The sequence below is a fragment of the Chelmon rostratus genome, chromosome 24, assembly GCF_017976325.1.
Source record: "Chelmon rostratus isolate fCheRos1 chromosome 24, fCheRos1.pri, whole genome shotgun sequence".
Taxonomy (NCBI): Eukaryota; Metazoa; Chordata; class Actinopteri; order Chaetodontiformes; family Chaetodontidae; genus Chelmon; species Chelmon rostratus.
Genome location: NC_055681.1, coordinates 7,641,100 through 7,657,069, shown reverse-complemented (window position 1 = coordinate 7,657,069; position 15,970 = coordinate 7,641,100). Strand labels below are relative to the sequence as shown.

General features: G+C 41.3%; 1 protein-coding gene across 1 annotated transcript; it reads left to right on the top strand.

Annotated features, from left to right (window-relative positions):
- Positions 1–493: 493 nt before the first annotated feature.
- Positions 494–7,112, top strand: LOC121627406 (small cell adhesion glycoprotein homolog). Its single transcript, XM_041966303.1, has 4 exons — positions 494–618; positions 1,328–1,415; positions 2,755–2,796; positions 3,247–7,112. Exons 2-4 carry the CDS (start codon positions 1,340–1,342, stop codon positions 3,438–3,440), a joined length of 312 nt encoding a protein of 103 aa, XP_041822237.1. The 5' UTR covers positions 494–618; positions 1,328–1,339; the 3' UTR covers positions 3,441–7,112.
- Positions 7,113–15,970: the final 8,858 nt, after the last annotated feature.

Here is a 15,970-nt window from a genome sequence, read left to right as displayed (position 1 = left end):
GGAACATCACATGACTCATAGATGCACTCCTGAAACATGTTTAGCAGAGTTTGACAAGTTTCTTTTTGGCCTTGAGTCCTCTGGTGTTTGTCCTTTTAACGAGGCAGCCTCAGAGCAGCCAGGCCGAGAAACAGCCTCATATTAAAACAGCTTCTCCAACACGCTGATATGGTTGTTTTGAGGCATTCTGGGAAATGTAGGAAACCCCTCGCAAAAACTCCTGCGTCATGCTGAAAAGGCCAGAGTGAAGATTTACATTAATTAGCAGGCTGGAGGTGAAGTTATTGAACACAGTGTGTGCACAGAGACAGAACAACACACACACAATCCTGTGTGTGTGTGCTAACAGATGATGATGTAAGAGGCGTTGTCAGCTGCACAGTTTCAGACATCTGCAGGCTGTTTAGCATCAAAGAGGTGGAGTCAGCCTTGCTATTGGCCGGAGGGGGAACAGATCCCGACCCTTGGGACTGACACCACACCCATGTGTGTGTGTGTGTGTGTGTGTGTGTGTGTGTGTGTGTGTGTGTGTGTGTGTTTTGTCCAGGCTCTGTTGTGTTTCGTCTTCTTCTTCTTGTCCTTCGGAAATGAAAAGCTGCTTGCAGATTCTCAGAGCTGGTGAGTTTTGGGGGGTTTTGTTCTCTGTCATTTGTTAAAATATTGTGATATTATATGTTGAAACAGGCAGCCAGTTACAGCTGTTGCATCCTTGCTTCACTCTGTCATATCGAGTAAACAGTTGTTAATCTGTGAAACAGTGCTGGTAAAGTCATGCATCCATACTAAATCTAACTTGCTAGAGTGGGACGTGTCAGAAAGGTAAAAAAGGTTTGGATAGAAGAGAATAAAATCAGATTAAAATGACCTGAATGCTCTGCAGCTCAGAGACAGTTCTGTGACTCTTGTTGTACAAACACTTTGGATCCATTTGGAGTCGTTCCCTCAAGCTCACAGTTCAGTAAGTGGAAAACCGCATTCCTTGAATTGCTGCACTTGAAGTTTTGCAAGATAAAAACATCACTTGTACAGATGCAGAGAACTTGAATGAACACAATCCTGCAGCAGCCAGTTTTTAGATCCACAGCAGGTGCTGGTTTAGTTCATATCTGTGAAAAACATCTCGCAGATATTTGAAAAGTTGCAGCAGTTATGACAAAGCTGCATAATTATTGTGCCAAGTTATGCTTTTTTATGAACTTCAAAGAAGATGATGCTGCACAAATAGGAGGAAAAATCAAACAAATGGCTCTTCCTCTTCCTCAATTTCTATGAATATTTGATAAATAGTCTCCCATAAATAATTGAATGTTTTAATTTTTCTGCTCAGGTCGACATCATCATGGATGCTTACGTGACTTTTGCTCCTGCAACTCCGCCTCCTCTAACTGTGTTTGAGACCACAGCTGTGACGAAGGGTACGCATGTGCACATCAGTGTGATCATGTGACATAAATCGGCAAAAAATGAGGAACTCGAAGACATCAGGAAAATTATATTAATGAGACTTTTAAAAACTTTTTTAGGCCCAAACAGGTCAAATTAGCCAATATTTTACCAAAAAATGACAAGATTAGAGAAAAGTCCAAACAATGAAAACAGATTTGCGCATCAGAACTTTTTTCTCTCCCATCGGTCAACTCACGACCCCTCAGACTTATCTGGTGACCCTCTGGAGGGGCCTCAGTCTCACGTTGGGAACCACTGGACTGAACCAGCAAAACTAGCAGTAAGGGAAGAAATGCTCATATGTTCTGCTTTCGGAAAAGTTGCAAAAATGTACTTCTAAGAAGCAAAAGTACAGTAGAGAACTGCATCATACAACATATATGATATTTTTGAGTATTTGTACATTGTGATGCAGGTACTTTTACTTTAGCAAAGGCTGTCAATGCTTGGCCCAGCACTGGTGTTAAGCAGGGAGTGTCTTATCAGCCTCATGTCAGAGAGGAGCATGGGAAGGAGCGAGTGTGACGCCTCCGGGGCCTGTCGCTGTGGAGATAAGAGCTGAAACGCCGATACCCGCTGGCCCTCGTTTCCACGGCGGGGCCACACAGGGCCAGAGAGCTGCTCGCTAGCTGGGGATCCGTGTGGAGAAAAAGTCTGATGTCTGAATCAGATTTTTGTTAACCGTGCAGAGAGGAGACGAAAATATAAGGCTGCGTTCAAGTTACATGCAGCAAAACTGGACTCCAGCAAAACTGGACAAAAATAGGAGTTTAAAGGTTTCCTTTGATATCAAAGACAAATGTTCAAATCGTAGAACCCCATAATACAGCACTTAAAAAATAGATAAACTGCAGCCAACCAACATGTTTTTCATTTACAGATAACTACTTGTAATATAATCAGTCACTTAAACTTTGGATTTCGCTAAATTCTACATTTTTAAGAGCCTTTATCCCAAGTTAGCACTTTTCATGGTCAAGTAAATGTCTTGTTATCTCTGTTTCTGCGCCAGGTTCATCAGACTGAACAGGTGTGGGGGCCGATTTCCCTCAAGGGTTGTTATTTTTTGTTGGCTATCGTGTGACGGTTTGTGTAAAGGGACCTTATGTGAAAGGACTCGAGCCCTGTTTAGCCCTGAAGTGTAAAACCTCTGTCACCTCGTCTCTGCACACACACTGAGGATTTAAAATAGACCGAGGGCGTTTGAATACCATGCATGGTTGGCTTCTGAGCCAAGATTTTAAAAAAATGCACTTTACTCAGTGATAATAAATGTATTTTTATTGTATTCGCTTCATATTTTTCCAGGTATCAAAGCAGACGATGGAGCTTTTGCAGTCTTGATTGGAGGTGAGAAGTGAACTCTTTTCCCTAATGATATTTAATGATGCTAACAGCTTAGAGACAGACAGTAGAATCAGGTCAGATTTATTCCTGAAGTTGTTTTAACGCCCTCTACAGTGCATCTCAGAATAACACCATTTAAAGCTGCATTATCACCCTGATTTGGCCACAACAACTGGCTTTCAAGATCTTTACTTGAGCTAACTTTTTCTCAATTAAAAATTGGAAAGCTTGATACATTTTTAAATGAGTTTTTAATGCATCATTTAAATGCAGAAATTTATTATTTGATTATAAATAATGAAAAAATGGCACAATCCAGACTTTAAAGGCAAAACTGTAGCTTGACTGCACAAATTTGAGTTTGATCCTGTATTCTCTGAAACATGGTTGTTAAATTGGATTTTGAAATCTTTCGGTCATCCCCAGTCTTGACATTTATACTCCACCTTCTAGGAATAGTTGGTGCAGCTCTGTTGCTCGTAATCTGCATCATCGCTGTGCTGCTGTGGTGTCTGTCCAGACATAAAGGCTCATACATCACCAATGAGACGGACGACGACATGGACGACATGGACGACGACGGGTCTGTGGGTTCTGACACGGCGCTCCAAAGCCGGGAACCTCTGAAGGTCAAAGAGGAAGAATAAAGAAACAGCAGCTCTGAGCTGCGCTGTCGAGGACTGGAGAGCTTTGTGGCTTCGTTCCACTGAGGAGACATGAAGGAAGATTTTTTTTAATCATTTTTCTTGAAAGTAACCAATTTCCTAAAGCTGAAGCAACTTTGCACATCGCTGCCAGCAAGGAGCAGCAAGACAAAACAGTTTGGCATGTGAGTCTGTCAGTTAGGTCAGCCTTTCCCTGTAAACCTGCAACATTATCCAGCTAAACCACTTACTAGCAAGGATATTCACATCCCAGCTCGTGCCAATGTGACTGTTTGTGAGGAGAAATATCTAATTGGAGTAAAAAATGCCCACCAGTGACCCAGAGGGAGCCTCACTTACTTTCATTATTTCATTGATCATTGTTCCTGTCATTCCCACCAGCAACGCCCTGAGAGCAGAACTGAATATGAAGAAAATGAGGATGTGCAGCACTTTTCTCGCTCTCTGAATGATTCTTCCAAGATGGCTTGATCGCTCATGAAAATACACCAAATGGCTCCATTTGCGGAATAGCTGCCTTAAAATTAAGCGGCATCCCCACTAGATATGACGCCATAGCTCTCTCTGCAGAGACTCTGCAGCATCTCACATCCCCAATGCATTAAAAGCTTCAACTGCCCTCTCAGATGCCGCCGGTTCCTCAAACTTTACATCTCCTGTGACTCTCCCACCAGACGAATGTGATTTTTACAGCAAAACAAACGTCCTGCCAAAGTGGCTGCGAGGCCTAACCAATTTAGCAGACGCTGGTAAACATTTACAGCCGTCTTAACTCTTGGCTGCTGGTGATTTTCCAGCCTGGTTGTTTGTAATACTTTAAGCTCATAATAGACTGACTCTGACTAACATACCACACTGTTATGAATCAGCTGTGAGGAATAATATGTGTGTAAACACTTGGCCAGGAGAGTTAAAATGGTAATTTTCCAACCTGAATTGAACCCACAGTGATGTTTTTCTGCATTTTTTTTTCTTTCAGAGCATTGTTTTGTAGTTTTTCAGAAAATAGACAGAAAAGAGGAAAGGCTCCTAGAGGTCCAAAACACCACAGACAGATAAAAAAAAAATGAAAATGAACACTTAGTTGCAATAATATTGCTGTTTTCTACAGGAAGAAATAGTCTGGAACAAGAACAATTCTACTGTCTTCTTATATGTTTACTTAAAATCTCTTCTTGAGTAGTTTTACATACTAACACTTCATAAGATTAAAGTTTACACTTTTTGACACAATGTAGTGATTTATTTTTGTGTGGTTTGGTCTCAGGATGATGAAGGTGCTTAAACTCCATCTACTGGTCAAGCAGGTGTACTGCACTTATTAGAAATTTTGATTTTCAGTGCATTTCAGGGTCTAATTTGGGGAAAAGCAAAAGTATAAAACACACTTTTAATCTACCAAATCATATACTACACACTTTGAAGGTGACATTTATATTTGAAAGGGAAAATGTGTTTATGTACCTGTGTTGATTTTGGCCTCACAGCAGCAGCAATGAAGTGGTGTGTACAAGCAGTAAAGTAACGGCAGCGATATGCTTCCATTGATTCCAGCAACAAAACACAACCTGAATGAAAGTGAGACGCTATGACAAGGTGACAATGACTGGCTTTTCTGTGGTCTTTATTCTTTTTTTCTCGTGAAATCCGGGATATTTTCACCTGTCCAGGCCTCTTTTTGAGGTTGACCTGCTCACAGTTGATGTTTTGAGCTCGCTACAACCAGTGATGTGGGCTCACATGTAATGAATGCTCCACTGACTTATGGGTAAATGAGTCCAACCTGATGGAAGAAGCTAAAAGGGGACATTACACCAATTTTACACTTCATGTTAAAAACAGGAGTTTAATGTCTTCTATGGCTCTGGAGGAGGAAAAACAACGTATATGATCATTGGAGAGGCCAGCGACTCATAAAAGAGGAGTAACTATTTGACACGGTCGGTCAAACAATAAATATAAACATGGGTCGCTACAAGGTGCCTGCTCAGACGACGTATGCTGTTTTTCTGGGGAGTCCAGGCTGGTGACTGTAATTCGTTATCTTCCACCACCGGCGACGGCATGAATCAGAGAGGAAAAGTACAAGATGTTTGTTTTTCCTCTATCTGTCTTCTTGATCGAGTCCGCAGTGTTTGAAGAGTAACAATGGTGATGAGTAATGCTTTCGGGTAAACCGTTACCTAACAGATTAACTCCATCCAAAGCTTCATTTTGGTGCTGTTGGTGCTGCCAGGCTTTCATCAAAGGACGAATAGTCTGTGTGTGTGTGTGTGTGTGTGTGTGTGTGTGTGTGTGTGTGTGTGTGTGTGTGTGTGTGTGTGTGTGGTCCTGCCGTTTTTTCTTCCAACTGCTGAGCTATGCTCGGCCTTCGACCTGCAGCCAGACCATCCTGCGAGCCGTCCACGGTTTGGATGCAGACGTCTTGCCAAGGTGTCTGGGAAGTTTGAGTCATGCAGGACTTCTGGTGATTTTTCTAGGATGTCACGAGGAGGTGAAGTGAACCACGATGGGAAGCAGAGCAACAACAGAAGCGAGGAAAATGCAAACAAAACAGGAGCAAAGATGCAAAGGCTGTTCTTATGGTGCTACCTGTTAAACCTATAAAACACCCATAAGTGCAGATTTAGAAACTGGCATTTTCAACAACAACAAAAAAAGATGATTTAAGTCTTTCATTTGTATTTTTTTTATTTACATTTTTTTATTTGCACACATTTGTGTCATGTTGTTTATTTTATCCTAAATGTTCTTGTGCTGTTTTTTTGTCTTGGTGAGCAAAAAACAATTTTCGACTTAAGGTTGACAGTATTCTATTCTATTATGTATTGAAATGTTCAGTAACAGTGAGAAGTAACAGGATCTGTAAGAGAAGACTTATAACTGCTGCATGTTTTATTAGTTTTTCATCCTTTTTATTCAGCATTTTTACAGTATGATGAGTTTTTTTAAGAGTTTATGCTCACAAAATGCTCTGTTCACGACTTAAATATTGGTGTAATGTTGACATCGTGTCACCGCAAGGTCCATTTAATAGTTGTTCTGGAGATTTTGCTAAGATCATTTATAGCACAGATATTTAGATATTAAAATTTTCTCTTACTTTTAAAAAACAGTGAATTTCATCATTTGTGGAATCTTTGAGATGATTTGTGACATGGAGACAAATATGTTTCTGTGTTATATTCCTCAAATGTTGGCTGTTTTAACTTTTTGGGGTTTTTTTATAGCTTCACTGGCTCTTGTGCTTAAAGAATTAAATAAATGTGAAAAAGGAACCTCTAGGACATAAATTCAACCGTCGATCAGTTTAAATTTCAGGTTCTCAAATCCTCACAGCAAAAAAAAAGGACCAGTGTGCCTGGCTGTAATACCACCAGTGGCCTGCAGATGATACTGTTGGACCAAAACGAAGCTTTAAAAGAAACAGGAGAAAACTAGTTAACGTTCAATAATCAGTAAATTTATGATCAATAACATTAAACAAGAGGAGAACTCAACAGAGGATCAAATTAATAGAGGAAGAGGTGGAGGAAAATAGAAAGAAGGATGGAAAAAGAAAGACATCAGAAGAGAGAGGCGTGAATAATTAAAGAAAAGTCATTTGATCTCAGATACAGTATTATCTTATCCTGTCTGTTAGAGGGCTGATCGTGTGCTCCTCTTACCTAATTCAATATTTAAGCACACACACACACACCCTGAGTGGCAGGCTAAACATACTGTGTCTGTGTGTTTATCGGCTAATAAAACCCACAAATTAAAACCGTGTGACGCCCGTTAATGAACTGCCTTGAAACTAAAAACACACACACCCAAACACACACACACACACACCCAAACACACACACGCCACAGCAGCCTTACAACAGCTTGGTGGGATTTTTTTTGCCCATTTTAGGTCATTTTAGAGACAAATCATCAAAGCTATGACAGGCGAAGCTTAGCTCAGAGCGGCTAGCCTCTTCGCACATAAGCACCACTTGCAGCAGCAACGAGACTGTGCCAGAAAACCTGATTGTTTTTTCTTGAGACAATCTGAATTGGTTAAACATGAAATTATGGTTGTTTGATGAACGTGTTTTCAGTTTCCCTTTGGGTTCTTTTTCAGCCAACCAGAGGAGCCTTACTTACATCTCGTTGTCTGGCAAAGCATCCTTCTAATCACAGTTTGGCTGTTTTCTGCACATGTGTTCAGCCAAAGCAAACACAAAGCCGTCTGCAGTCTATCAGGTGTCAGTCTGATTAATGCGACGTGGCAGTTTGGTGGTTTAGCACATGAACCAGATACAGGGAGGGCAACAACTACAGCTTGGTATTGTAACATTTAATTAATAAAAGACTGTGACGTTTTGTAAAAATCAAAACTCATTTGTCTTTGTTCGAACAAAAATAAAGATTAAAGTTATGCTACACGGAGCTCTTCTGATACTCCCAAAATTCACATGACAGACCAGACTGATTTTGGACTATTTATATTGAATTTAAATGTTCATGTTAAATATGAATACCAGAATGTGTTTAAAATACCTATTTTAAATCATACCTCGAAACTAGAGAGAGCAAACAGAACAAAAACTGAATATTTAACTTAAAGTTATGCAAATGTCACCAAAAACTGCGTGAAAATAAAAATCTTGTTTGGATGCTCCAAATCTATCTGTACAATGACAAGTGCATAAAATAAGAAAAATGATTACGAAACATGAGAAAACTGCAGTGGTGATGACAGATTGTAATCAGGCACGACATACTGAATGTTTTATCATGGTAAATCTAATCATTGCTTATTGCATTATGTCCTGATCTGGGTGCTGTGCGTAGTTTTCTAACCTCGAAGCAGAAGACATTTAGTGATAATTTAAACAGGTTTATTTAAAGAAATAACTCTATACTGACAGATAGTTAAGATTAAAATTCCTTTTTATGAGCCTTGAGAGAAGAATTAAAGCCCCTAACAGATCTTTCTTTGAGTCATCAGAGCAGGAAAAGTCACACTAATAACTTTGACGACATCTTTCTGTTCAAGTCAAGCTGTCGCTCTGAGAAGCTGTGATTGATATTTTCTTTTAGGTGCATGCACAGACAGCTCCTGACAAAGTGGCCAGAGTTTTTTCAGAGAAGCAGTGACTAATGCTGCGTTCAAATCAGACTCGGAAAATCTAAATTTATTGGTACGTTGCTGTCAAAAGCAGGCAGGAGACTGTGCGGGTTCATGGCAAGTGTTAGCTGCAGAGGCTAAAATGTTAGCTACGATTAGCATTCCACACTTCACCCTCTGTTCCTGTTCATGCAGAATCTTTGTAAAGGCAAAACAGTATTTGCTCTCTGCAGGTAAAGTCAGTCCCACAAATGTACTAAAAATTGACTGGGCTTTGGTGAGTCTTGCAGGTCAAAAGTCATTTAGACTTAACTTGAAGCACAAAGGAAGGAGAGATTCATTTGTGACAGGAAGGCAGTGCATCTCACCCCTGAGAGTGTTAGAGCTGGACACAGTGTGGCCTGTTTTCAGCTTTCCAATGATGCTTCTTCCAGCTAATCCAAGGGGTTTCTGAATCGTTCTCTCAACCCATCAAGGAAAACTTTCTCCTTCAGTTTATCAGGACAGGAAATACATGTTTTCATGTAAAAAAAAAGGGGAAATATTCTCCTCTGAGATGTACAATTTTAGTACTTGAGTAAATGCACTCACATTACGTTCCACAGCTGGTATTTTGATTGACACCAACCAGATGCTGATCACCTAAAACAGACACAGAGCTAGTTCAGAGAGCACCTCTGAACTCCGTACAGTAACGTGAAGGTTGTTTAATTCACTTTTATGAGGCTTGTGACAACATTGAACTGAACAGGTGAGGACATAAAAAGACAAGTTCAAAGGGAAGCTTTGGTTTTTTTTCCCTCTTCATCACAGCCAGAACCGCGTCCATTAAAGCCCAAAAACGTTGAGGAACGAAGGGCCTCGAAGCTCCGCCAAGGTGGGAAATTTCATCTGTGACTCACATGCTCGCGTTTGTCAAATCAATTTGAGTGCTGAGCTGAGTTAACGGCGTTCTCAATAACAACAGCGTGTTGGCGGCCAAGGAAAGAATGAGGCAAAATTGTTTGGAGGAAAGAAATCAAACAGATAAAATACACTGTGAATTCCCCCGGAGAGCTGAGTAATTTCTCGACAGTAACGCTGTCTTTTTCCAGAGGAGGGAGGCTCTGGCAGGGTCCAGTTTCCCACCCGGCTGTCCCACAAGATCATTACTGGAATGTAAAATTATATCCATTTCAACAAGTGATTTATTTAACCTGGTACGTCGTCTCCGGTGAGACTGTCGGGTCTGCTCATATCCTGCAGCATCTTCCTGTTTTCCATCAGTTTTTCAGCTTTTATCATGTTTTTGGAAATGTTTCATCTCTTCGACGAAAGACAGAGAGATAACTGTGTAAAATATAGCTTTAATTTATGTTCTTCAAACAGCTGGTGGAAGCCTGGCTCAGTAAAACTGAGTTTAGCTTCCTATGAATGAGAACAGTTTGAGGCTGAGTCCACTTCCTGGTTAGCTTAACAGAGTTGAATTTGGTTTAAACTTTTTGGTTTGGTGTATTTGACAGCAGTGAAAGTCTACGACTTGTTTTCATCACGGTTTCTGTTCTGCCATCATTTTGTGTCTGATTCAAAAGTGATGTGTTGAGAGGCTCCACAGGTGTTTCCACCTAACTGATCACACCTCACCTCAACGTCTAGCCCACAGGTGTTTTTAAAACACAGGGTTTGGCCTTCACTGCCTATGTTTTCATGAGGTGGTTTTGGGCAATGGTGGATGTGGCCTAAGTAGCGCTGGTGGTAATGCTGCGCTCACTCTTCCAGCATATTCAGCAGTAGAAGTGCCAGAATGCACTGTGGAGGTCACTGCTACATAATCCAACACTCCCACAGCACAGACCCATCTGCCACCATCACCTGGTTCAAATGAGACCTGTTCAGATCTCCAGTCGCAGGTAGCCCACAGGTATAGCTTTTTCAGGGTTCTGATTGGCCATCATGGTTTAGGATCAGGAATACCCCACCACCTCTTGGTTTGGCATGGACTTTAAGTGTGGACAAGGCACAAGACTGATCCGTGGACCGCATGTACAGCAAATCCTAACATCAGTCCACTCAGTTATAACCTGAGCAGCGGTCTGATCAGCCACATTAACTGGAAACACCTGTGTAGGTTTGAGAGGTGTTTAATCTATAGAGAAATGTGAGCCTTTCCTCATTTGTCCAACTCTGAATCCTGAGCCAAGCTAACCCTGTGTGTTACTGAGACAGTGAGAAGTCGCACATCAAGCAAGAATGGGAAGAATTTCACTTTCAATAGTTCCCAAACTCGCCGTTAAAAGAGAAGGTGACCTTGTCCAAACTTTTACCGAAAGTGCTGCAGTCATGTATAATACAAAAAACAATAGAGTTTAACAGTTTGAACATGAAATATCTTGTTTTTGTACTGTATCCATTCTGTTTTTATTTCTGTTTTGCAACTTTTGTGGAATCAGGATTTTGTACATTAGGGACTAAATATTGTTCAGTCAGTGTCCTGGAAAGTCCTGGAAAAGTAAAACCAAGGAAATTATTTGAGAGCAGAGAAAGAGAATGAAGAGAAATGTTGTCCCAAACCTCAGATTCTATTTTGAAGGGGTGACTGAGTTCATGGGAAGCCGCCGTCACATCGCTCATAATTGTGTGTGTGTGTGTGTGTGTGTGTGTGTAGGCAAGTGGTGATGTTAATCAACCCCAGATGAGCGAAGAGGCCAGACCAGCCAAGTCACTCTATGTGTGTGTGTGTGTGTGTGTGTGTGTGTGTGCGTGTGTGTGTGTATAACAGCAGTAATAACAGTCTGGGCTGACGGACTTCAGTCCAAGAGCCGGCCCCCCCAAAAGCTCGAGCCCCGGGCAGACACACATACACACACATGCACACACACACACACACACACACACACTCAGTCTGAAGTCACCACCTGAGAATGTGGGGACATGGGGGCCGAAACGGCACCTTTGCGTGCGAATGGAGCTCAGAGAGAGAGAGAGAGTGTGTGTGTGTGTTAGTGGTGGAAAGTAACTAAGTACATTGCAATGTACTTAAGTACATACTTACATAAGAAAGTATTGCAATGAAGAACAAATTCATGGTTCTACTTCTACTCCACTGCATTTTAGAGGGACATGTGTGTGTGATACTGACAGACTCAGCTCGATTGTGGCTATGAAGTTGTTGTTTCTGAACATTTCTACTTTTGCACTGAATGTAAACCCAAAAGCGACCAGTGAGTCTCGCTGCATTCAGGGTCAAACTGGGAAAAACTGCTGTATTGAGCTTGTAGTACAACATAGTAGTCGTAGTTTTTCTGTTTTGCTTTGTGATGGTGGGTAAGTGCAACATAAAGAACACAATGATGGTCAGTCAGAAACTTCTGCTTGGACTTCTTAATTGCATAAGTATTGTTGGGTTTAACTGCCTTTTCCTCTTTGTGCACATTGACCCTGAATCCCACATGACTTCATTCTTGTTTTTACCATCACTGCTTGCTCAGACCAAATAATCTACCTACATCCAGGCTGCAAACACATGCAATCATCTGACTATCTGTGTTGCCAAATCTCAATCAATGAAGTTGGTGAGTCACAAAATCACGAAATTTCACAGGAATGATGACTAAAATTACTAAAATAATGGAGATTTCCAGGTCAGGTGAGTCACAGTTTCCCACCTACACACGAACAACCAAGAAGGAACCAAGAAGGTGATGACACGAATGCTGCTTTTTTATGTACCAGTTAGTCGCCACAGCAGCATCTCTGACGTTTTTACTGTGTGCTGACAGGAGCGACAACCAAAACGGTGAAAGCAGACAGAGCTGAGGCCTGCAGCATTGTTGTGTCTTACTCAGCTCATTCTAACTGACAGATACAAAAGAGCAGAGGTTAGTCCAGATTGAATTTTTTGATTTTTGGTTACTTTTGGACTTTTGGATTGGATTAAAAGACCTTTTGTTGTTGTTGTTGTTGTTGCACCGTGAGGCCTGAGCAGCACCGGAGCCGTGAAGCACTTTCATTTCATCGTTTACCAAAAACACCAGTTTCATTTTCCAGACAGTTTTATGCTGGCCGGGAATGAGTCATCAAAACTTCAGGGTCTGGAAAGGATCGCCGCTGACGAAAACATTTCCCAGCATGCTTGGTTAGTCACATAGCAGGATGATGGATTGAAAGCTCTTCCAAATAAACACATGAAAACAAATCTCCACTTCCCAGGTCGGCAATGAGGTTTTTATTCAACCCCTATTTATCCAGGGGAGGCTGGCCGGGCACATTCACTCTTTCTCAACAATGCCGTGATTCAGTTTCATGAAGCTGCACACATTATCGTTTAGGAGCTGCCCAGTGCGACCACAGCCTTCTGCTGTCAGCTACTGGGAGCTGCCCAGTATACAACCACAGCCGGCCACTGCCACAGAGCTGTCCACCAAGCTGTCCGCCAAGCTAATTGGAAGTTAAGTGTCTTGATCCAGGGCAAAAGTGATGCTGCTCCACTTAAAGGGTCAGTTCAACCAACAACATGCATTTTCCTCCCTTTCCAGTTCTATGTGAAGCGGGGCTGTGTGATTATGGCCAGAATCAAGTGAATCATTTAAAAGGTCATATTTGAATATTGTTCTCCTTTTATTTAAAAGCTTTTTGCAAGTTTTCTAGGAAGCATGCTTGACATGATGTAGGTGGTAAAAGAGGTTAGTGGTGAGTCTGCAGACCAGTCTGAATTGTTTGTTTGCAAAGCATGGATTTCTGGTCCGTTTGAAGGTATTTCTGGATTCTTGTAAGATTTTGTTGTCAGTAGTTTGTAAGTGCAGTACTTGAGTAAATGTACTTAGCTATATTCCACCATTGCATGAGGTGAAATCTCTAATGTGGCTCTCAGCTCTGATATTGATGAGCAGTGAAGTGCGTGGGATGTATGATATCCGAGGAATGAAGTGGGAGAAGAAACTATGCAGCTCTCCATCATGTTCCTCATAAATTAACCCTTTTCTCGTCTCATTTTTCCAGAGCTGGCTGAAGAACAGAAGCTCACAGGCAAAGTTAATCTCTCAGGCGTCAGCGTGTGAACGCTCGTCTTTAAGCAAACAGAGCTGAGATAACCTCTGGACGTTTGGTGTGCAGTGGATAACATGACCGTCCTGGAAGTGCATCGGAGAAGAAGAGGAAGAAGAAGAAGAAGAAGAGGAAGAGGAGGAGGAAGGAGGAGAAGAAGAGGAGGAGGATGAGGGTGAGCAAGAAAAAGAAGAAAAAGAAAGAGAAGACAAAGGAGAAGGAGAAAAGAAGAAGAAGAAAAGCAGAAGAAGAGGAAGAGCAAGAGCAATAAGAAGAAGAAGAGGAGGAGGAAGGAGAAGCAGAAAAGAAGAAGAAGAAGAAGAGGAGGAGTGCAAAGAAAAAGAAAGAGAAGAACAAGAAGAAAAAGAGGAAGAGGAAGAAGAACAAGAAAAAAAAGAGGAAGAACAAGAGGAAGAAGAAGGGAAGGGGAAGAAGAAGGGAAAGAAGAAGAGGAAGAAAAACCTTTCTGAGGTTTCTCCAGTATCTCTATCATGGCCTCATAAATTCGCCACAATCACCAAACAACATTTCCTCGCACTTTTCATGGAAAACCGCCAGAATCTGCTGCAGCTTCTTTATCGTTTACTCTGAACCCTGAAAGATCCACAGCAACAAAGCTGCCCAGGTGAATCTGACAGGTAAAAGTCTTTGAATGAATGAATAAAGAGAATAACATCATAAAAATGAATCCAGCTTTGTAAAATTAGTGATGACTGATATTTATTTCTACTCCCTCCTGAAACTGTGTGTTCAGCCTTTTCTGGGTCAACTCTGCCTGAAGTTTAATAAGCCTGCACCGAAACATGAATCCAGGAAATAGCCATATGCTGCACTCTAAAGTACTTTCACCATCCTGATTTCAATAAACCTGTGATCTTGTGTAAAACACAAATAAAACAGAAGGTGATCATTTGCTAAACCTGTTTGACATATTCTCAATTGAAAACAGTACAAAGACAATATATTGAATGTTTTATGTCATGCAGGTTTATTGATTTTTGTAAATATGGATTACTCAAACAACACCTGTTTGGATCATTCCACAGGTAAGCAGGTTGATTGGTAACAGGTGATACTATCATGACTGGGGATGAAAGGAGCATCCTGGAAAGGCTGCAAAGGATGGAGCGACGTTCGCCACTTTGCGAACACATGGTTGGATGAAGGATGTTACTGCATGGGCTCAGAAACACTTTGTCAAACTGTTGTCAGTGAACAAATGATTACTGAATTCTGCTTTTCTTCACACGGCTGCGGGAAAGCTCGGCTCAGCTGGGCTTCGACTGCTGAGATGATGTTGCATCTGTAGAAATATTGCAATAAGTGCAAGAAATGAGCGCACAATATACAGAGGAAGGGGGAAGTAGCAATACTTTTACGAACCACTCAGCGCCCACCCCTCGCGTTTTGCTCTCACCCCAGACGCTCTCTCTTAAACTTTTATCAGGCCCTTCTGATGTGTTTTATTTCCAGTACAGATCCCAATTAGTCAAAAAAAAAGAAAAAAAAGAAAAAAGAAAAAAGTGGGAGCTACTGTTAAGCTGCCTGGGTAAGTACTGATGTCTTGCACTGCATTTGATTTGTTTGCATTTTGTGTAACCGCTTGCAGTTAAATTTCTCTCTTCATGCAACAAATACAATAATAAAACACTCAAACGCTTGTGTGTTGAAAAAGTGGGAAAAGTCCTGGCCTCATTTCCGTTTAATCCCTCCAGCCCACACTGAAGCTATGAAAGGCATCGAGCACGAGGCAGCATATGAACCACAATAAATGTTTTTTATGACCATGTAGTCAATTCTGTTTAAAGGCATATTTAACAAATAATAGAAATGTCCTATAGCAAGAAACAGATGGGTTACATGAGCCGAGCGCATGATTCCCAACAGTCTGTGTTCAATTCTCCCGCTAACATCAATGCTTTCTTAAAATTTTTAATGATAAGTTTCCATTTATTCAGCTGCATAGTTGTGTTGCTGTTGTTGTTGACAGCTTAGTGTTTTTACTTCATCGTGTTTTGTGGACGAGCTCGGGGAGTATTCATGTGGGCCGGAATAAGCTGGGTCCTTTGGGTTTTCCTTCTGCTGATGTTGTGGAAAATAAATGGATGTACAGTCAACAACAAAGCTTTGTTTTTCTGCTAGTCGCTATTAGTTGATATGTGTACTGAACTGAGGTTGGAAAGTTGCAGATTAGTTGTTTCTGCATTGATTCTCATGGCTGCAAATGTCCTCTGTGCAGATGTAGGACCTCAGTAACGACGCATGTAAACATGTGAACGAGGCCTCGGCCTTCCCTCCAGTCGCTCCAGACTCAGACCACCATTATAAAAGGTGCACTGATAAAAGTGTTGACACCTCGAACAGCGAGGTCAGATATTTGTTCCGTTCA